Source organism: Mercenaria mercenaria, unplaced genomic scaffold, assembly GCF_021730395.1.
Source record: "Mercenaria mercenaria strain notata unplaced genomic scaffold, MADL_Memer_1 contig_1990, whole genome shotgun sequence".
Lineage (NCBI taxonomy): Eukaryota > Metazoa > Mollusca > Bivalvia > Venerida > Veneridae > Mercenaria > Mercenaria mercenaria.
The window spans coordinates 6220-30134 of NW_026460015.1; the positions used below are offsets into that span (position 1 = coordinate 6220).

Below are 23915 nucleotides of genomic sequence, written 5' to 3' on the forward strand. Positions count from 1 at the left end.
TGTCCGCCTACAGATCTCGAGGTCCGGGGTTCGAGCCCCAGTTGGGACCTTGGTATTTTCTCTCTCAGGATTTACTTTAATGGTGTCAGAAGTGTTTGACGGACTCATGCGGTGAGCATGGAGTGTCATTCTGAAGAGCTGGTAAGCTCTGAAAAGTAAAGGGGGAGAAGTGTAGTGATAGTAGGTTTATAGGCCACTTCCAACAGCCTTGCTGTTGGGTTAACCCTTTAGCGACGTGGTTAGAGTGTCCGCCTACAGATCAAGAGGTCCGGGGTTCGAGCCCCAGTAGGGACCTTGGTATTTTCTCTCCCAGGGTTTACTTTAATTCAAATCACAGAAGGATTCCGTGCAAACTCCAATACAGTGTTACTTCTCCCTATCGGTACAGTAGATGATTGTTTGACAATGTTGGGTTCCGTGCTTGTTGATTGATACTCAGTAACTTTTTCGCTATTTTGTGAAGAAACGAGCTGGATGGGCCCCCATTCCGTTTGTATTCTGTAGTTCAGTAGGGACAATTAAATTGAGAAATGCAATAAAATTGGGCATTGTTCCTGCAGCGGGATCATTGCAGGCTGTTCAAAAAGGTGCAAAATTGATGATTTTGGCATGCTATTTTTAATGGAATATGTAAAACTTTTGTTTTAATAACTTTCTCTATTCTTATATGAGAGTCCTGATCTTGCCATTGATTAAAAGCACAAAACATGCACGCAATTTATAAAATGGCCACCCTGAATCTACTCATTAGGGAAGTGCAGTATTGCGACTCGCTACATGTAAGCCTGGCCGTGCCCAAAATTTTCGAATCTAAGTGTACCCTGCTACCTAAAGGCCGAGGTTGTCTCACTTCGCCTACCGTACTGTAAGGGGAAGTAATCGCTGCGGGTTTGTTCGCCAACTGACGAGCAAGGGAGATAATGAAAACAAAACGGAAATACACAAAGGTCAAGGCTACTGTTGTTTTTGTTGTGAAATATCCCGAAATATCCTTTTAAATATTTAAAAACGTGGTTTATCGATCAGGTAAACTACAGATATGATGTTAACCTTGACGATTTTAGCATGTTTGTCAGGTGAGTTAATACCTGTTTCCTGATTCTTTGGGCGATCACGGTTGACAAATTTCATTCTACTTTTACCAGTATGCATATAATTCCTGTACTGGTTTCGAAGCAGTTCCCGTCGGCTAGTAGTATCCGTCAACGCGTTATTTTACGTTTCATGACGTTCTTCACAATGAAGTCGAGATTGTTTCCATAACGCTACCCTGCAATCCAGAGCTCTGTCAAATTTCAGCAACAAAGGGTAAAAACTTTCCAAGAAAACTCGAATTGTTCATTCTATAATTGTTTAGTTTACATTCCGCACATGGGGGATTTCACGTGCAACTAATGCGCATGCGCAAAGAATAACTCCATAATCCCCAATAAAGTTGAAAGTTCCTCCTTTTGGCAGTCGAAACCAGATGATTTACCAAAAATACATAATAAAGATAAAAATGAGTCATTTTTGTGCATCGGCAATAATTTTTTTACAATTAAGAGCAAAAACCAATATGAAATATAGATGATTAGATGGCACAGATTAAAATGCAGACGAATAACGCAGACAATATAGATATAGAGGGAAAACGCAGACGGGTAGTGTGAAAACGCAGACAATATACAACATATAGGAGAAACTATAACGCAGCTGATGCAATGCATTTCAACAGGTTATTATCAAAGTAAATTAGACATTTTGAATTGGTATTTACCAAAATAAAGAACTACAAATATAAAATGTATTCTATACTTATTTGGCATAAACATCAATTTTACATAGGTCTTATTTTTGCTTTTTAATTAGATACTCGATATTGTGTATAGTTATTAAGAAATTTAATCAATAAGTTAGCGGTAAGCATAGAAGATTTCAGCATTTCTTTAATTCTTACAACTGCCTTGATAAATTAGAAAGTCATTTCAAAAGAAGAATATGTTTATCATAATTTATTCCTTAACTGCATTTCAGAATGTTAACAGATCAAGCAACAAACATGTTGTATTATTATTATTGATGCCTTTGATCACCCAATAATTACAATATAAATAATTGGCTTATTTTCATAACTTCAAACTCGTATTGAGTAACTTTCTTTATCGAAGCTTTTGTGAAGTTTTGCAACCTGATAATTAATGCAAATACATATGTCATGCATTTCTATTTTCATTTATAACTGAAAACAAAAAATTTGATATTGGCTTGAATATTCATATATTTGTACGCACGTGCTTAAAGATTATTATTTTATCAGCGATTCGTATGATTTGGATTCATTTGTGTTCCTTATTTTGTTTAAACATAACATAATAATGAATAACGTATGGAACGAACAGTAGACGTGATCATATATAATCACAAAAAATGCGCTAATCCTTTTATCACCTCATTAAAGAACGGAGATGATGGAAACACAGTGGCACGCGCTTGTGTCTCATCATTTTAATGTCTGTCATAAAAGAGCTATACCGGTAATATCAAAGTAATATAGGTTTTGACTGATTAAAAATGCAATAGCGCTTGACTTTTTTGACTTGACAAAAATAATAATAAATTAATAAAAAGAAATAAAAAAGAAGCGGAAAATGAATGCTATAGCCTATAGGATACCCACTCTACATATCATTTATATATTTATATATTGAATTATGTTTTGTATCAAATAATCATACTATACTTCAAAAACAAACTGCCATACTGCCACTTATCTTATTGAAATAATATATATTTATTTGGGTCTTTGGTTGTTTGTTTTTACTTTTTTTACCAATTTGAAATTTAGCAGAAACGATTAGCGACCGTCCCGTCGCAAAAAAAGTGTAAAAGTTCATTTCACCATTTCACTTCTAGCTAATGTAAACGTGGGTCTTAATCTGAATATCATTGAGAAAAAAAACAGACTTTGATCAATGCCATTAATATATAGTAATTTGGATGACATATTTTTCAAATGCACTAGATTTATTTTACAGATAAATCAGATATCTGCCGGGACAATTTTTTTTCTTCACATTCCGTTTTTCTAGTAAGTTTTTACTTTAAAAAAAAAAGATTATTATACTATTCAATAACTTTACTGGTGTCTTCTGTACATTTTTCCGCAGAGTATGCATATTTCTGGAATAAATAGATTCTGTTCTGTTAAAAAAAATCAATTATGAATTAGTAGGATACAACTAATTATTATATATTATTCTTCGTAATCCCATTATCTGCAGGCCATTCGCACCTTTTTTCAGATCTTGGGGGACAATGACTTTCACAGTAGGGTCCCAATAAACAGGAGTCATAGTTTATTGAAAAGTTGGTCTACTTTATATTGTACCGATAAGTGAGAAGAGGAGACAGTTGATTTAATAAAATCATGAATAAATAAATTTTATTAGAAAACACACTTTTAAAATAGATATGCGATTACTTTGGAAATTGTGCACATATTTAAATGTGATATTCAAGAAAAGTGTGACATTTATTTTCAGATAAGTACCGGATGTGTGTGTGTGTGTGTGTGTTTTTGTTGGTTTTTTTTTTTTTTTGGTGCTCTGTGCTTCGTGAAAGAGCTACCGATTTTTTTTTTAATTTGATCCTATCACATTATATACCACCACCACCTATAACAACAACAACAACAATATAAAAAAACATGACTGCGCATTTAAGAGCAAATCAGCTTCTTTTCCCATTCTTTTTGTATTGTGCATAAATGTAATGGTAAGATCAAATTCGCAGTTACAACGTGTTTCATTTGCTTTAATGACATAAGCAGATATTTTCAATGCAAAGGTCGCAGAAGTCATGATTATGATGTTTTAACTATGGCAATGATGATTATGACGATGATGATACTTAGAAAATGCTGATAGTCCGCAGACAAAAAAAGTTTGAATTACGTATGCGAGATGAAAACGCAGACACTGTATAAATGGCGATTATAAGTTAGGAAACGCAGACAAATACGTTTATTTATAGAAAATGCAGATGACAGAGTCGTAGTATGTATGTGAAAACGCAGACACCATATAACGCAGACAATATAGTTTGGCGGTTGTATGTTAGAAAACGCAGACAATATAGTTATGTAGGGAAAACGCAGACGATAGAGTATGTTCATATATAGGTAAGTAGGTAACTACGTAAGTAAATGTTTTTATGTATGTTAGAAAACGCAGACAATATAGTTACATAGTGAAAACGCAGACGATAGAGTATGTGCACATATAAGTAAGTAAGTAAGTAAGTAAGTGAGTAAGTAAATGTTTTTTAATGTATGTTAGAAAACGCAGACAATATAGTTATATAGGGAAAACGCAGACGATAGAGTATGTGCACATATAAGTAAGTAAGTAAGTAAGTAAGTGAGTAAGTGAGTAAGTAAATGTTTTTTTAATGTATGTTAGAAAACGCAGACAATATGTATGTTCATATATAGGAAAGTAGTTACATAGTGAAAACGCAGACGATATAGTTACATAGTGAAAACGCAGACGATAGAGTATGTGCACATATAAGCAAGTAAGTAAGTAAGTAAATGTTTTTATGTAAGTTAGAAAACGCAGACAATATAGTTACATATAGTGAAAACGCAGACGATAGAGTATGTGCACATATAAGCAAGTAAGTAAGTAAGTAAGTAAATGTTTTTATGTAAGTTAGAAAACGCAGACAATATAGTTACATATAGTGAAAACGCAGAGGATAGAGTATGTGCACATATAAGTAAGTAAGTAAGTAAGTAAGTAAGTGTTTTATGTAAGTTAGAAAACGCAGACAAAATATTTATATAGAGAAAACGCTGACGATAGAATCTATGCATATATAAGTAAGTGAGTAAGTAGAAGTTTTTATGTTGTTAGTTCATTTGATTAATATTTGTAAAAAAGGTAAAAGGTAAGTTTTATTTACCGTCGCTTTTTGAAACAATTAACATAAGCTCTGTAGAGCTTTCCTGTGACCCGAAGAGCTTTTCTGCGACCCATAGAGCTTTTTTGCGACCCAAGAGCTTTTCTGCGACATTCAAATTGTACATTCAAACATAGGCCTGTGTTATTAAAAATTCATATTTCATGTTTTGTTGTTTCTTTTTTTTTATCAATGTCCATGTTCAAATTGCCCCCTTAAAAATTCCCGCGAATCTTTGTATGTCTAATTATCTTTTCTCAGTTAATATATAAACAAATGAATTAATAATTTTATCGATTATTATCATTTTGTTGAACTTCCTTTGTAAAAACACCTCTTTCATGCAATTAATTATTGTTTTATTAGCCTGTCTGCGTTTTCCAAAAAGTCGTCTGCGTTTTCCCACTATAACTATATGGTCTGCGTTATTCGTCTGCGTTTTATACAGACCCTGATTAGATTTTCTTATCCAAGGGGGGTAACTGGTCACATACTATGTGCTATACAAAGTGACGGTTGTATCCCTTACGTAGTATATGTGTATATAAGATATATAAATTGTCGCTATGACGTCAACTGGCCGATTAGCTCAATCGGTAAGGCATCGGCTTCACAAGCATAAGATCGTGAGTTCGAGTCTCAGGTTTTGCTTCTTTTTTTTTTTACCTCCTATTTTCAACAAGCCTAATTTAACACCTGAACCTTCAAACTTCTTCAAATTGTATTAATTAATTTCACCAGAAGGAATAAAAAACACGGATGGTGCTTTTCTAGTCGTTTTCACTGTAAAAATGTACATAAATATTAAAACAAAAATTGATGACGGAAACTGCTTCTGTAGTCAACCAATTCAGCTCTGTTTATTCACCCCTTTTGGAGCCCCTCTGTGTGTTATCACGTGGGCTAGACACTATTGATATTTATGTTTTCGTAAAGCAGAAGAGCTAAGGTGTTCTCTTTGGAAGCATTTTACGGAACTGAAACGTTCAAGAAAAAAGATATTTTAAAAACCTTCATTTCATGACGGAAACTGCTTCGAAACCAGTATGCTGTATGAATATGATTATGTCAGATAAGGATGATGTCAGAAAAAATGAAGCTCTTTTTGGAGAAATATCCACTTTGCGATATTTAACAGTCTGAAAATACTTCAGCCCTGATGAGGAATTGAGCCTGGAACCTCTCAAACCTGTGACCTAAGCTAAGGCACAGGCACGGGTCCAGTGTATATTTTTTTTGTTTAATATAAAAAAAAATTTTTTTTTCACACAAATATACTTTATATATGTTAGTCAAATGAAAAAAAATCGATGACACAAAATACGGTCACAGTATCATATACATTGAAAAGGTGAACTATGCGAGCGTAACGCTATGGGAAGCTACTCGGCAAACTTGTAGAACATTTCAAAATCAGAGTTTATACACTTTCAGCCGCTACCTGCATGATCGCACCTTCGAACCATTTAAAGTCTTCCATAAATACTAAACTGACCCCATAAATTGCTTTGAAATACACAGTACAAGTCTCTAGGAGTAAAATATTTCAAATATCCCCGGCGATTTCAGCTGCCGAACGAAGTGATAAAAACCAGAAACACGTCCGCTGTCCTGAATGAAATCACCGGGGATAACTGAAATATGTCGCTGGTAGAGATTTGTACTGTGTTTTTCAAAGCAATTTATGGGGTCAGTTTAGTATTTATGGAACTAGGAAGGCTTTAAATGTTTCGAAGGTGCAATCATGCAGGTAGCGGCTGCAAGTGTATAAACTCCGATTTTGAAATGTTCTACAAGTTTGCCGAGTAGCTTCCCATAGCGTTACGCTCGCATAGTTCACCTTTTCAATGTATATGATACTGTGACCAGATTTTTTTGTCATCGATTTTTTTTTCATTTGACTAACATATAAAAGGTTAATTGTGTGAAAAAAAGGGATTTTTTTATATTCAACAAAAAATATACACTGGACCCGTGCCTGTGAGCTAAGGCGGACACTCTACCACTTCACTATGCTCAAAAGCAAGGAAGTCTAAGTGCACCCTTATACTGCCCTACTGCATAGATATCATAACTCAAGTACTACCGGACAGTGGGTGGGGGATATTATTGAATGAGCTAATAAATACGATAATAACAGTTACAGTACTCTCGATTTTAGTTCAGATAAGATAAGATAATATTTATTTAGAAAAAATTTACAACATAAGCTTGAAGCTTGTATCCGACATAAACATATTATCCTAACTTACAAACAAACAAACTGTAAATAAAAGCATCATTAAGACATATTAAAATTAAGTTCTTCAGATTAAAACCTGAGTATCAAACCTAAAACTTTAATTGAAAGACATATATTACATCGTAGTGATAGAGGTAAGCACATAAATTACTTAAGAAATTCATTACTAAAAGATACTTATAAGTTATAAACAATGAAAAATGAAGACAATTTTATACAAAAGCTAAGACCTGTGTAGTATCTGCTTGTCAAAAAAAGGAGTCTAAAACTACATCTATAAAAATTATAGTCAGGACTTGCGAAATAAAATTTTCATAAACAGATTTAGGTTAAGTGATCAGCAGCTACCATTCAGGGTGAAAATAAGACATGATAGTATATAAACAAACAGAAATACACATATCACACATGCAGAGTAGCTAAAACTAAAATAACTAGGACATTTGCTAAAGCATGCAGCTATGACAAACTAAACATAAATAAGATACAATGCAGCCAAGACAACTAAACATAAATAAGATGAAGCAAAAATTAAAATCAGCAGAATCAAAACAGCAGGGTTAAAGGAAAAGAAAGAATACTAAGCATTTTAGGTATGATTCAGGTGCACATAGAACAGGCACACTTCTGACCACTCCAAGTCCGGATCAGTCGCTTGAATTCCATGTAATCTGTAGTATATTATTGTATATCTAACTTCATTTGGAAGACTGTTCCAGACTTGTGTGGCCTCAAAGCGAAAAATCTTCTTGCTGTATATGGTTGTGCTTACTGTTAGTACCTCAAGAGTGTTTGTACATCTGAAATTATAATTTGATGATCTTACTGAAACAAGTTCTTGTATATATAAAGGAGAAGTTTTATTTAAACTTTTAAAAACCTCCAAAGCAATGAGTCTTAGTCTACCTATGTGAAGGGTTGGCGTATCAACTTTACATAATGAGAGTCATAACAAGATGTATAAATTTTCAGAGCCCTATGATGAAGTTTTTCTAACTTATTAGTACTTTCTTTACTACAAAAATGCCAAACTAACGGACAGTAATTAAAATTTGATCTGATGAAATATTTGTAAATTAAAATTTTAGTATCTTCTTTTAAGAAATGGCTTAACCTTGTTAATACATTTAGATTTGTCTTGCTGCCTTATTGCAGACATTTGAAAGATGAACTTTAAAATTTAACAGTGAGTCAATTTCAACTCCAAGCAGTTATACACGGGATTCACAGGATATATTTGTGTCTGATACTTGAAAACTTATCTTCAGTTTATCTTTATCATCAGTTACAGTTCTTCATTTGTTGTGCGGAGGTGAAAGAGGATCTGAAAACAGGGCATTTGTTTGGCTGTTTTGGGGGCCGAATATGGGCCCGATTCCCCTTATAAAATAATATGTTTTTTCCCCTTTCTCAGAAGAAAATTCCCCTGATAATAGTTCGTTTGACACAACTAGATATGAACTCTCTTTCAAGTTATATTAATTATAGTGCTTCTAAGGAAGGTTACTGCAATATAGCTACATTAGTTAGAAATGACTGAAAACAGTATTAATAAGTGTGAAAAGTAGTAACATATATATGGCTAAAAACTTCCCCTTTTGTCTTAAAACGACGAAGGATTCCCCTTCCTGAGGGTATAGGTACCTGTCCCCAAAAGTTGTCTAGTGCCCTGAAAAATGCTTTGCCACAGATAATGATGCCAGCTGAACCTGTGTAAATTATATCAGTGACATTTGACACAGAGTATTTGTAACAACCGATAATATCCCCCTTGGAGGTCAAAATTTGGTTTGGCTTGTCATTAGACAAGCTTACTGTCGCTGAGTGGCTGCTTTTTAATTTCTGACATTTGCAGCTACTGCAGAGTTACAGTTTGACCATCTCACTGTAAAACAAATTGTATGCATCAGATTAGTTCGACAAGCTTGTAATTAGTTATATAATACAATATATGGGCCAAAATATTTATTAGAAATGACAAAATTAATATAAATGTGACTTTTTTAATTTGAAATAATCATTTTAAGATTTTTATCCAATAATTCCCCAACTGACGTTAGTTCACTGTACTAAGTAGCTAAAATGTTCAAGTTTATGACTTCAGATTACCAGAGCGATAAAAGAACATTAATAATATGAGAAAATAAACAGATTACTGATATATTTTTAGATCGACTATTCGAAGAATAGTCCAAACTAGTCTACTCACCCTGGCGTCTGCGTTGGCGTCACACCTTGGTTAAAGTTTTGCATGCAAGTACATATAGCTATCATTTAAAGGTATATAGTCTCTGCAATCAGTACAAGTCAGTTTTATACTGAAACTAACAGGTAGCTACATGTACCCTCTATATATATTCAGTTATCTCAATCTTATACTGAAATACGGGCCTCTAAAAATATGGGATCATCTCCATATCTCTTAAGAAGTGTATTCGATTACCAGAAGAGTAGAATAGTAGATCTGTATGTTTTATATTGCTGGCTCATGCTGTTTGTAAAGCATTTGTTAAGAATTGCAAATTGAACTTTTTAATGGTAGACACCTGACATGTAAGACCGAGAACTGAGAAATATGATAAATAGATTTGTCTTCATAATATGCTTACTTCTGGAATGTGTATTAATTGTCTTTGGGTTAAGCTGTCCAGCATTTTAATCATATATGCTTAGTAATGGACAGTTGTGCAATTCAGTTTTGTATATTTTATCATTTCAGGTTTGCTGAACAATGTTGCATGTTTAGAGCAATGCGGCAGCAGACTCTGCAAATGTAAGTTAAACCCTTACCCTGCTAAACTTCTAAAATGAACTGGTCCATCATTCAATTTGGGAAGTACCACTTATTATATGAAGGGGTGTTCACTGAAAATTTACTGACTGAATAGCTAACAGTGCAGACCATGATGTGCAGGCTGATCTTGGTCTGCACTGGTCGCAAAGGCAGAATTACCTGCCCACAGCAGGCTAAATGTTAATCAAGAATTTCTTTTGTTACTTATAAGTGTCTGGAACATTTACAAAGACAGTAGCAGGTAATGTGTTTCATCAGGGTTTCATCAGTAACCCTTCCTTGAGACTATGAACAGTGTAAGCAAATACACTTTCTTTTGGATCACCAATCCATGGAAACATAATTCAGACTGATATGTTGAGTTTTTAGCTCGACTATTCAAAGAATAAGTAGAGCTATCCTACTCACCACGGCGTCAGCGTCACACCTTGGTTAAGTTTTTTCATACCAGTCCAGATTTTGACACAGTCTTTTGAGATAAAGCTTTGAAGCTTTCAACACTTGTTTACCATGACCATGACATTGTTCAGTTTTAGGCAAGAGTACATAACTCCATCAAAGATTTTGGCTGAATTATGGCCCCTTTTAACTTACAAATCTTGGTTAAGTTTTTGTACAAGTTCATATTTTGTCGAAAGTGTGTGACATACGAATTTGAAACTTTTATCACTTGTTAATTATAACAGTCTCTATCTGTAGGCAAGAGTACATAACTCTGTCAACTATTTTGGCTGAATTATGGCCCTTTTTGGACTTGGAAATTGGTAAAATTTCCAAACAAGTCAGTGTTTTGTCAAAACTATTTGGCATGCGGCTTTGAAACTTTGAACACTTGTTTTTCATCATGATGTCCATCTGTAGGCAAGAGCACATAACTCTGTCAACTATTTTGGCTGAATTATGGCCCTTTTTGGACTTGGAAATTGGTTCAGTTTTCGTACAAGTCCATGTTTTGTCAAAACTATTTGATATGTGGCTTTGAAACTTTGAACACTTGTTTATCATCATGATTTCCATCTGTAGGCAAGAGTACACAACTCTGTCGACTATTTTGGCCTTTTTTGGACATAGAAATCAGTTAAATGTTTCATACCTGTCCATATTTTGCCTTACCTGTTTGTCATATGGCTTTGAAACTTTGACCACTTGTTTACCATCATAGTCTACATAATTGATTATGTAGGCAAGACTACATAACTAGGACAAGGACTTTAGCTCTGTTATGGCCCTTTTTGACATAGAAATTAGTTAAGTTTCGCATACCATTCCATATTTTGTCTAAAGTGTTTGATATATGGCTTTGAAACTTTGTACACTTGCTAGCCATATAGTGCAAGACTTAACCAAATCCACATATACAGGTGCATTGTTTGTTTTATCTATTATTTTTCTTTTGTCTGAAAATCTCTGGTAATATTTTGACCCCATACTTCCATCAATTCTTCGAATAGTTGAGAGCGCTGTCAACAGACAGCTCTTGTTTAAAACACTGCTGAGATCAGCAAGAGTAGGATGATTAGAAACTAAAGGAACTGATGTGGTACTGGTATAATTCAAGGGTTCAACGCAATAAGGGCGTATCTACATATAATTATTATATGTAGATACGCCCTTATTGCGTTGAACCCTCGTGATGTGGTGCTGGCATTTATGAAAAGCAATAATACTTGTGAGATGAAGCTTTCTTTCTGAGTGATATTGAAATGAAAAATTCAAGATGTATTTTGGTGGCTGACTAGAAATATTTGTTACTTTCAGCTGGTCAAGTGTGCGAGTCTGACATTGATGGTGGAACATGTTACAACAGTACCTTAAAGGTAGATTGTCAAGGTATGTAAAATATTATAAGCCTTTTATATGCTGGAAATATTGAAGAGAAACGCCGAGAAACTGAATTACCTGTAGTGCCTGCCAGGAATAAAATGTCCCCAAAATGTTTCAACTGAAACAGTGTACTGTTGAGTGTCTGTCATTTAGGGTCAGTACCTCAAGGGCTAAGGTCACAGTTACCTATTTTATAAACAGCTGTTATGTTATCACAGTCTGGAACTTACGTAGCAGTTATTTTCCACAGCTGTTTAATCAAGGGACAGCCATAGCACCAACTGCAGGTCACAATGTCTTGTTGAATAAGCTTATTGAAAGTGACTTGTCATGAAATGGTCATAGTTGAGTTTTATAGCTTCAATACATTTTAACTCTGGTTCTTGTAAAACTGTTAGTATAGGCCGAAATACAAGTTGCATAATTGCAAATTGGCTTGCCGGTACCAGGGATTTTTTTCAGTCGTTTTTATAGCCGTTATTTGGCTATATTCCCAATGCCAAAAAGTATATGTTTTTCCCATAATGAGTGCAAAAATTCCCAATCTACATTCTGAAAAAAAAAATCCATCAAAATTGCTCAGACATTGACTAAATTATGGACAATTTTGTAATGACAGTATGTTGAATAGGTTGTACAATGTGAAACAAGTGTATCAGAGAGTGCTTAAACACAACCTAACTATATCCTATAGTACTAAATATTTCCCTGTTTGGAACATTTACGTGTCAAAATTTCCAGTTTTTGTGGTATAGGCTATGTTCCCAAAACAGTAAGAAAAAACCCAGCTTACACATAAACAGAATATGTTATATCACATCAGAATATTTTCATCTAATACCTGGAGCAAAAATTCTTTTTGTATTGAATTTATTTTTAGCTCACCTGTCACAAAGTGACAAGGTGAGCTTTTGTGATTGTGCAGCGTCTGTCTTCCGTCGTCCGTGCGTGCGTGCATGCGTAAACTTTTGCTTGTGAACACTCTAGAGGTCACATTTTTCATGGGGCTTTATGAAAATTGGTCAGAATGTTCACCTTGATAATATCTAGGTCAAGTTCGAAACTGGGTCACGTGCGGACAAAAACTAGGTCAGTAGGTCTAAAAATAGAAAAACCTTGTGACCTCTCCAGAGGCCATATTTTCAAAAGATCTTCATGAAAATTGGTCAGAATGTTCACCTTCATGATATCTAGGTCAGGTTCGAAACTGGGTCACGTGCCGTCAAAAACTAGGTCAGTAGGTCAAATAATAGAAAATTCTTGTGACCTCTCTAAAGGCCATATTTTTCACGGGATCTGTATGAAAATTGGTCTGAATGTTCATCTTGATGATATCTAGGTCAAGTTCGAAACTGTGTCACGTGCGATCAAAAACTAGGTCAGTAGATCTAAAAATAGAAAATCCTTGTGACCTCTCTAGAGGCCATACTTATGAATGGATCTTCATAAAAATTAATCAGAATGTTCATCTTGATGATATCTAGATCAAGTTCGAAATTGGGTCAAGTGCCATCAAAAAGTAGGTCAGTAGGTCAAATAATAGAAAAACGTTGTGACCTCTCTAAGAGGCCATATTTTTCATGGGATCTGTATGAAAGTTGGTCTAAATGTTTATCTCAATGATGTTTAGGTCAGGTTTGAAACTGGGTCAACTGCAGTCAAAAACTAGGTCAGTAGGTCTTAAAATAGAAAAACCTTGTGACCTCTCTAGAGGCCATATTTTTCATGAGATCTTCATAAAAATTAGTGAGAATGTTCACCTTGATGATATCTAGGTCAAGTTCAAAACAGAGTCACATACCTTCGAAAACTAGGTCAATAGTCAAATAATAGAAAAAACTTTTGACCTCTCTAGAGGCCATATTTTTCAGTGGATCTTCATGAAAATTGGTCAGAATTTTTATCTTGATAATATCTAGGTCAAGTTCAAAACTGGGTCACGTGAGCTCAAAAACTAGGTTACTATGTCAAATAATAGAAGAAACGACATCATACTCAAAACTGGGTCATGTGGGAACAGGTGAGCGATTCAGGACCATCATGGTCCTCTTGTTTGGCCATTTTTTTCCATACATATTCTCATTTTTCAGATGGTATTTCATATTGCTACAAACCAAGAAAGTGCTGTGGAGTATCCACATGCTGTCCCGAAAATTCAGATTGCTGCGGTTTCAATACATGTTGTCCGAAGGGTTCTGTGTGTTGTAGTCCTAACTACTGTTGTGAACGAGGAACTACGTGCTGCGGGTTCCAGACATGTTGTGCATCAGGAACACATTGTGATGGCGGAGAGTGTAAAAGAAACAGGTAATGATTTCAATAGTTACATAAATACATCAACAAATCCTGTTATTGTTAATGATGAGCTCTGAAGAATTGGACGAATTGTATAGATTTATTTCTCAAAACTTTTAAAAATGTACACATATTTCATCCAGTGTGTTAGTTCTTACAGTTGTTGTTTTTTTCTCAAGAAATAGTTGATTTTTGTTCCAACAACTTACTAGACTTCCATTTTATATAATTTGAATGCTTTCAGTATTGTGCACATTACTAAATAAAAATAGGACGCGCTGCAAATCTCTGTTTCATGTCTCACGAATCAGTAGTGACATTTTAGTCTTTTTAACTGATTGGGACTAGAGAAGCTATATTTTCTCTCTCTGAAAGTTAACTGGATCTTAAGGATACATTGAATATATAGAGATAGTTTGCATTAAGGGATAGAATTAAATTCAGAACAGTTGACTTTCCCATACGTAAGATCTGCTAGGATACAAGTTCGTATTATTATAAATACATATATATATATAACAGTGTTGGAAGACAAGTATTGTTTCATAAGTATTTTAACTCCATTTATCTATCTAAATATCTCACTCTAATAAATTTTGTAAAAGTTTCTTCCTTTTAATAAAGAAATACCACTGTTGATTCTATCAGTTCTTCATTTCTTGTTAACATAAGGATATTGAATTTATTAATATCTGGACGAGTATAATATTTGCTTGGTATACATGTATGTATTTCACAGAGATATCTATAACATTCGCAGGGCAACAGAAAATGGTACTCGTCTTCAAGAGATTTAGTATCATATATTTTATATATTCTATGGCGTAAAAAAATTAATTGTTTGTTTCCGGTATCCCGACCTACCCTGAATTTTTGACCCGACCCTAAATGCTTTTATGGCCTTGGAGAATTTTTTTTTTCAACTTTTTAACAAAAAGTTGCAAAACTGCACTTTTTATGCTTTAAACATGGCCAGTGATGTTAGAAATCAACTTACTGATGTTCTAAAGGCATAACCCCCTTATTTGTATTCATTTTTTGACACAAAAATAATTTCTGAAAAGTCTCTCTTTATAAAGAAAAAATCAACAACAACAAAAAAATTCCGACCTACCTACCCTAATTTTTTTGAGCTTGTTACCGGAAACAAAGATTTTTTTAGGCCTAAAATAGGCGATCTCTTGCAATATTAGTATACCTTCATTTCTCAATCTCTAAAAAAAAGCAGCTTCCTCGCATGGCGCTCAGCATTAAGTTTATTGCTTACATGTTTGAATTTTACTATAACCATTCGATACACATTTTTGTCAGGTTTTCCCCAGACGATAAACTTCACAAAGAGATGTGGTGTGGGAGATATATTAAATTAGTTTTGTCCATCTGTCTGTTTGTCCGTCCATCTGTTTGTCTGTCACAAAGTTTGTGAAGGATTTACACCAAATTTCACAAGAGTGATCCTTTCCAAGCCTAGTTATGCATGTCATCAGCAATTTCAGGTTTGATGATTTTAAACCAAGTTATGGCCCTTGATTTATCAAATTTTATGATGTTTTGGCCTCTTTTCTTATATTATCGGGCAGATTTCCACCAAACCTTATTGGAGTGATCAGTGTCAAGCCTCATTAAACATATTTTTAGTATTTTTCAGTTTGATCATTTTCGGCAGAGTTATGGTCCATGATCTATAAAATATTATGATGTTTTGGCCACTTCTCTGACATTATTAGGAGGATTTCCACCAAATCTTACAGGAGTGATCAGTGCCAAGTTACAGTTCAGTGATTTACAGTGGAGTTATAGCCCCTTGATTTGTTTTGATTTGCCTTGTCTGGGCAACTGCTAGGAGGAATTACGCCAAACTTCACAAAGTGATCATTGCCAGGCCTAGTTGTGCATGTCTTGGGCTTGCTCCAGTTTGATGTATTTCAGCAGAGTTATGGCCCTTGATTCATCAAATTTTATGTTTTAGCTACTTCTCTTATATAATAGGGCAAATTTACACCAAACCTTACAAGTGTTATCAGTGCCAAGCCTAGTTAATACATGTTATTGGCATGTCCGGTTCAGTGATTTTTAACAGAGTTATGGCCCTTCATTTGGAATATTTTATAGTGTTTACACAAATTGCTGTATTCAGTTAGACCGAATTTCACCTAACCTCGCAAGTGATTAGGGTGAGGTGTAGTTGTGCATATAATCATCATGTTCTGATTAAATTATTTCCAGCAAAATAATGGTTAATAAATGGGAGAGCGGTGCCTTTGAGTGATAATGGACCTGGCAAGGTGATAATAGCCCGAGGGCTATTATCTTCTTCCAGGGCCATTATCACTCAAAGGCACCGCTCTCCCATGTACTTACCTGTTTATTACATGTTTACCTAGATAATATAGTAAGAAATGTTTTTTTGTGTCATTTTTATGGCATCTTCTGGCACAATAAATTTCAGCTTTTCCGTTTCTATATTATTTGTATAAGAGTCTATTTACTGTATAAAATCAAATACCTGGATAGTTGTACTTTCTTGCTTATTGCATAATTTAGGGATAAAAATATGCTATTTCATGAAAAATACACAATGTTACGCTCAAGATGATAAGATAAAACGGAAATATTCGCTGTTTTACCTCCATGAAACGCCGTGACGTCATTTCTGTTAACGGACGTTAATTTCCCGCGCTAACGCCAGGGCCATTATTGATAATGGCCCCGGGGCTTATTATGATAATGTGATAATGCATGGCGCAATGCTATAATGGGAGAATTTTCAGCACAAATTTGTTACTATTTATAGGTACTCATGTAATAAGGTGCCAAATTCTTTTTTCTGTGCTACCTCTCCTATCAAAGCACTGGTTGGAATTTCACCAAACTTCACAAGAGTTATAGCTGCAAAGCCTAGTTATCCCCCGACGAAAGTTGGAGGGATATAGTTTTGGCGTTGTCCGTCCGTCCGGAGCCATATCTAGGAAATGGTTGGGAATATTTATTTAAAACTTCATATACATGTTCACCACTATGAGTTCTTGCAACCCGTCAAGTTTCAGTCAGATTGCCCAAGTAACACCAGAGTTATGGCCCTTAGAAGTTTCTAGTGTTAACTATATAGGGTACTATAAATATGGCAATTTCTGCATCATAACTTTTGATATATTTCACCTAGAACTATGAAACTTAAACAGAATTTAGATCACCATAATGTGGTTGTGTACACACAATTTCGTTTGGATTTATTTGTAAATTTAGAGTTACTGCCCTTTAATTGTATAAAAATCCACATATTTGTACATAACAAACTTACCATTTGGTAGAATTTCATTAAATTTCTTTCATTCTTTTCCATGAACATTTATTGTAAACATGTGAAGTTGTGTACCCACACCTGGTCACCCCCTTACCTTGGTCACACCCCCTCCCCGAACCCCCCCCCCCCCCCCCCACCCCCCAAAAAAAAAAATTCAAAAAATTCATTATTTTACATTTTTTTCAGACAAACTTCATAAACATGTTCACCACTATGAGGTTATGGGGCCCATCAAGTTTCAGACAGATTGCCCAAGTAACACTAGAGTTATGGCCCTTAGAAATTTCTAGTGTTAACTATAATATAGGGTACTAATTAGATCTATAGATTTGGCAATTTCTGCATCATAACTTTTGATATATTTGACCTTGAACTATGAAACTTTAACAGAATTTAGAGCACTATAATGTGGTTGTGCACACACAATTTTGTACGGATTTCAGAGTTATTGCCCTTTAATTGTCTAAAAATCCACATATTTGTACATAACAAACTTACCATTTGGCAGAATTTCATTAAATTTCTTTCATTCTTTTCTGTGAACATTTATTATAAACATGTGAAGTTACGCACCCACACCTCGTCACCTACTTGCCTTGGTCACACTCCCTCCCCCTACCACCCCCCCCCCCCCCCCCCCCCCCCCCCCCCCCCAAAATTTTTTTTTCATTTATTTTAGATTTATTTCAAACCTTTCATGATTATTTATCAACATGTAAGGTGTACCATTTCCCCACCTCACTCCTCCATACAGTCATGCCCACCACTGATCATGCATCCTCTGCACCCCCCCAGCCAAAAAAAAAAAAAAATCCACATATTTGTACATAACAAACTTACCATTCGGCAGAATTTCATTAAATTACTTTCATTCTTTTCTGTGAACATTTATTAGAAACATTTGAAGTTGCGCACCTACACCTGCTCACCCACTTGCCTTGGTCACACCCCCTCCCCCACTTCCCCCCCAAAAAAACAAATAATAATATTTTTTTTCATTCCTTATTTTAGATTTTTTTTCAAACCTTCCATGATTATTTATCAACATGCAAGTTCCCCCACCTCACTCCTCCATACAGTCATGCCCACCACTAATCATGCATCCTCTGCCCTAATAAAATGACAGCGGGACACATGAAATAGAAACAAAGTCGTGATTTCAGCATGTGCAAAGGAAACAGCAGTTTGTTCTTTCTTTTGTTCAGTGACATTTTCTTGGATGGACTGAAAGTTTTAACCTAGTATTGTTGCTATCTTATCCTGTCATTGATGATTTTTTAATTAAATTTCTACTTTATAAACATGGACTGATTAAGAAAGTTTTATGGCTAAAGATATTGAAAATTTGATACTAATATTTACAGTGGCGGTCCCTTCAGGTGGTGGTACATATTTTTCTTCCTGGCACCCACATTTGTACTTGTTGCGGTCATCCTCAGACGAAGGAGAAGAGCAGCTGCACTGAGAGGTTTGTATTACAATAAATGATGTTTTGTTTTATTAATTAATAGTGTCAATAAGGAGAAGGAGTGGTCTAACGGTTAAGGTGTTCACCGCTCAGCTGGTAGGTCTTCAGACACCACTGTACTGCTGACCTCCTATGACACCAGTATTGGTACTAAGCTTAAAAACAGGAGGTTGTAGACCAGTCTTGGAATTAAGTCTTCCTACTTGTCAATTCTTGACTGATCTCAAAATGAACCAATCAGATGCTAGTCAGACTGAGATTGGTTTTCAAGCTTGCACCATTTCTGTTTAGACTGGTGTGTATAAATCCTGGAAGCAGACTGGAATATGCTTTTTGCAAGAATTATGGCCCATTTTGGACTTAGAAAATATCAGATTTCTTGGGTTAAGTTTTACGTTTTGGTCAACTTTTTTCCTTAATGGTCAAAGCTATTGCTTTAAAACTTGTATCAGTTATTTGCCATTAAAGGCTGACTCTGCACAGCAAGTACCGTAACTCTACATTGCTTTTTGCAAGAATTATGGCCCCTTTTGGACTTCGAAAATCAATTTTTTGGGTTGTTTTGTGTTTAGGTAAGCTTTTCTCCTAAACTATCAAGCTATTGCTTTAAAACTTGCAACACTTGTTCACCATCAAAAGCTGACTCTGTACAGGACGAAACACAACTCCATCTTGCTTTTTGCAAGACTTTTGGCCTTAAAAAATATCAGATTTCTTGTTTTATATTAACCATTATAAAAACACACGGGTAGAACAATTATGCTATTATACTGAGACAAAAAAAATCAGGTGAAAGTCTGCACCCGCAAGGCGATGCTCTTGTAATCAGTTGTATGTAAAAGGTTTTAACCTGCTAACTATGACTAACCTTTTCAAGATTTGTTTTTCAAAGTCATAGCTCATTTGGAGCATATAAATCAATGTAATCTAAAAAGCAAAAGTCAAAATAACAGAAAATAAGTTTGGAAGAAAAATTTGACTGGTTTATTTATTAGATTTAGTACTTTAATTTAATCAGCTAAATACAGCTTAACAAATATATTGAATCATAATTTGGTCATGATACTATCTCTTTCTGAGCACATGTATAAAATTGACCATTGACAATGCTGCCTTACCGGACTAGTTTCCAACATCATTTGTTGTAACCTGGATAAATACCAAACTTTCGGGGTCAAGCTGGACGGCTTCCCTCCCTGAAGGCAGAAAGAATTGGACACTTACGTGACTGTGATTTAGAGAGAGGGTATTCAAATCAAAGTCAGCCTTTATTTACTTGGCCGGTAATGCTCTCTTTTAGAAAGTACCCAGTAGTAAAATTTGGTGTGATAACTGCAGCGTACAATGCAACCCATCTACAGTGATACTGCCTAAGACAAAACTGTGTTCTTTGTGTATAGAAATTGCTGGAGATGTTAATTACTAAGATATCTTAGAAATGGGGTAGAAATTACCTTCCTTTGTAGAAATGCATTTTGCTCTTCAAGGTGTACATGTATGTTAGCAGAAGTAAAATTCTATAATGTTCCGCTTTCAGCTGCCGGTATCAAACAGGAGGTATGATAGTGACTGTGCCAGTTCAGACAAGAGAACGTACGGTATGATCAGGGTCCAATCAATTACAGCATGCCAGCAGGAGGGGCTGTCCCACCGTATACACCCCAGACAGATGAAAGAACTATGCAGCCGAGTTGTCCCCCGCCACCATACAGTGATGTTGCAAAGCCACAGGCCTGATGAGACAGATAGACTTTCATTGGGGCTTTTTTTGACATTTATTTCTATGGATGCCATACTGAGTGTCAGTTTGTGAACATGAGTGTTTGTTAAGGTATGCATGTTGTGTGCATCAGTGCGTACATGTACCAATCCCTCCTGCAGTTTTCGTTTTTCTGCTTCAGAAAGCATAATACCACAGAGGGATATTCACTTTCTTTTGAACCTTGTTTTCTAATGAATTGAATATTATGGATGCCCTCCAGTATTCTAGTTTGTTGACTTTAGTGTTTGTGTACAAGTTGTTGGCAATCTCTCAAGCAGAATTGGAACATGCTGCGAAAAGCAGTGCAACATTCTGATTGATATATTAAACCCTTAGCCTGCTGGCGGCAAGTGATTCTGCCTTTGCGACCAGTGCAGACCAAGATCAGACTGCACATCCATGCAGGCTGATCATGGTCTGCACTGGTCGCTATTCAGTCAGTATCTTTTTGGAAAGCATCCCTTTTAACAGTTAATGGTACTGTCCAAATTGAAAGATGGATCAGTTCATTATAGAAATTTAGTAGGGTAAGGGTTAACGTAACTTTTTAATATATGTAATCTCAATTTGCTTTGTTTGAAAAGGTCTGTAAACTTGTTTCCATTCAAGATGACAAACATTCATGTTTGTTAATTTTTGTTCTTGGTGTTGTTTTTTTTTACATTATATGTGGGAATTCATTAAGCATATGTTTCGGAATTGAAAAATCATTAAAAAAATCAGAAAGCATATGATAAAATGTTGAATACTGGATAGGTGGAAATAATGTGAACCTGCAAAGTAAAAAAATTAATTTCATCTTCTTCCATTTGATACCATCTATTGAGGGGAGCAGTAATTGGAATATGGTAAAAATTGCATTTCTTTGCTAACAAAAAACTAAAAACCTGTGCAGTATGTTATATTGGAAAAAAATACCGGAAAAGAACATTGTATAATTCAAGTTGTTTTTCTAAATACAACCAAATTTAATAAGGGAAAAATATCATAACACATAGAAGCTGATGCTAATGCATAATACCTTCTCCCCTAAACTCACAGCTGGAGTGGAATCTTCAGAGAGTGGATATGGCACTAATGTACAATACCCTTTCCCCAAAAATTTTATGTAAAGTAGAATCTCCGTAATATCAGATCTGTAAGAAGAACCTTTGGAAGCAAACTTTACTATGTTTGTCTGTTTGGAAAAGGGTTAAAATGTCGAAGTTTGAAGTGGGAGAAACATATTAAATAAATGATATGAATATATGAAAAAATATTGCATTTTGAACATTTTATAAGAGACTAAATCTTTTTCTTAAATATGCCATGTTTACATAAGGAAGAAAGCATTTTTATATGCCTGCAAAAAGGGATCAACTGCCACAACTGGCAGACGGTATGTATCCACTAATTTAAAAGTTTTTCCACTCCCCTATTAACCAGTGTTCACCAATTTTGGTCACAATGTTTATGGGTATATCTTGGACAAGTTCAGTAACCAACTGGATTGTCACAGAGTCTGAAGTACGACTCTTGAATAAGTGAAAAATTGTGAAAGTAGACAGTGTTCAAATTTGAAATTGAACTGTTCTTTTACTTTAACAGTAACTTTCAGCAAATAACAAACTAAATATATCAAGTAGCAAATGGACAGAAAAAAACAACAAAAATTTAAATAAAAGACTGTTATTCTACATACATTTCATTTGGAAATTATTGCTAAAATGTTATTCTTATATAATTATTTAATATTGTACTTTATACAAAATATACAATGCATATATCATGTTTTGATGCTGTGTATGGACATGACTTTTTTTGTGTCTGGGACACGTGTCATGCAAACAGGAGTTCAGTTTATGAGATTGTTGTATAGAATGATTTTACAGATTCTTGCAATAGAATTGATTATAATATATTGTAAATACACTAGGATAGATAGATAGATACTTTATTTTCCTTCAATATACATGAAAAGCTGAACAAAGTATTCAGTATAAATCAAAATTTCAAGTATCTGTTACTTGAATATCAGTAATATCTATGTAGGAAACTGAACTCCTTTGGGTATTTCTTGTCTGGTAGACTTCTTTCATATTGTAGATGTACTAAATATTTTATAGAATCTTAAAATAGCCACTTTTTCTTTCTCTTTTTTTTTCTCGTTTATAGAAGAACAACTAGAAATAACTCGATAAATGTTAGATAAATTCTATTTAAAGGATAAAGAAAATAGGTTTTTAATCTAGAATACATTGTATATATACCAGAGAAAAGCTAAGCTACCATGTGAATATAGTACAGTGTAGGCCTAATCTATTGCAGAGCCATCGCTGTATCAATTAATACAGAAGTTAGGATGGGCAAACATATGCCCGATTTATTTTCATATTTCACGACAGTTAACCTATTTACATATATATGCACACCGTAAGTTCTTAAGTTGACACCACTGATTAATGTGTGGACTATTTCAGGCCTTTAATAGATGATATCCCAGTCTGTTTCTATCCCCTGGTTTGTCTAGGACTAAAGTCTGTCTTGGTTCTGTGATGATTTTATTGACCTCAAACATGGCAAACAGTTAGTAATATGTAAAGCAAAACATAAGTAGTATTACATGAATACAGATATGCAGACCATGTGCATTATATGTATTTCATGTTCTTATGCATCAGGGCCGCTTTGGCTGAGTGGTTAAGATTGCTGACTTCAAAACATTTGCCCGTTACCAATGAGGATTCTAAAATTTAATTGTGAGGAAGTTGTCTTCCTACTGCCCGGAGAGGCACCTAGGGTCATCCTCCTCTATCAAAAGCTTGAAAGTTGCCATATATATATATGACCTTGAACTTAAAACCCAACAAAAACTATTGTTATACATTGTGAGAATGCTTGGTTAATGTAAATTTAATTTGTAGAATGATTATAAATCATATCCTTTAACTGATATCCTCTGTGATTTGTATATATATATATATATATATATATATATATATATATATATATATAAAATTTAACTTAAAATATCTGATGTACTCTTTTTGTGTTTGTTTACTAATATCCATGACATTAGTATTACAAATCCACCATCACATAAGAATACTGGCCCATTTTATCTGACCACTTACATGTATATAGTTTACCAATATTTCAATTGTAAATCTAGATGTACTAGATCTATATTAAAGCAGCATGCCTCCAGATCGTTCCACAACAAAAAAAATAAATTTGTTTTAGATATCTTGAAATAAATGCTATATTTCTTAAGAAGGCTTTAAAACTTAATTACTGACAAAC

General features: G+C 34.6%; 1 protein-coding gene across 1 annotated transcript; it reads left to right on the forward strand.

Moving 5' to 3' along the window:
• Positions 1-942: 942 nt before the first annotated feature.
• Positions 943-22752, forward strand: LOC128552058 (keratin-associated protein 5-4-like). Its single transcript, XM_053533055.1, has 6 exons — positions 943-1076; positions 9906-9959; positions 11739-11810; positions 13895-14111; positions 18768-18871; positions 20409-22752. Exons 1-6 carry the CDS (start codon positions 1040-1042, stop codon positions 20432-20434), a joined length of 510 nt encoding a protein of 169 aa, XP_053389030.1. The 5' UTR covers positions 943-1039; the 3' UTR covers positions 20435-22752.
• Positions 22753-23915: the final 1163 nt, after the last annotated feature.

Bases quoted from the DNA above. Each gene is read 5' to 3' on its own strand.
- LOC128552058 (XM_053533055.1), top strand. From the start codon at position 1,040: ATGATGTTAACCTTGACGATTTTAGCATGTTTGTCAG. The intron at 11,811-13,894 runs GTATGTAAAATA...CTCATTTTTCAG, and splicing joins CTTAAAGGTAGATTGTCAAG to ATGGTATTTCATATTGCTAC. The intron at 18,872-20,408 runs GTTTGTATTACA...TTCCGCTTTCAG, and splicing joins AAGAGCAGCTGCACTGAGAG to CTGCCGGTATCAAACAGGAG.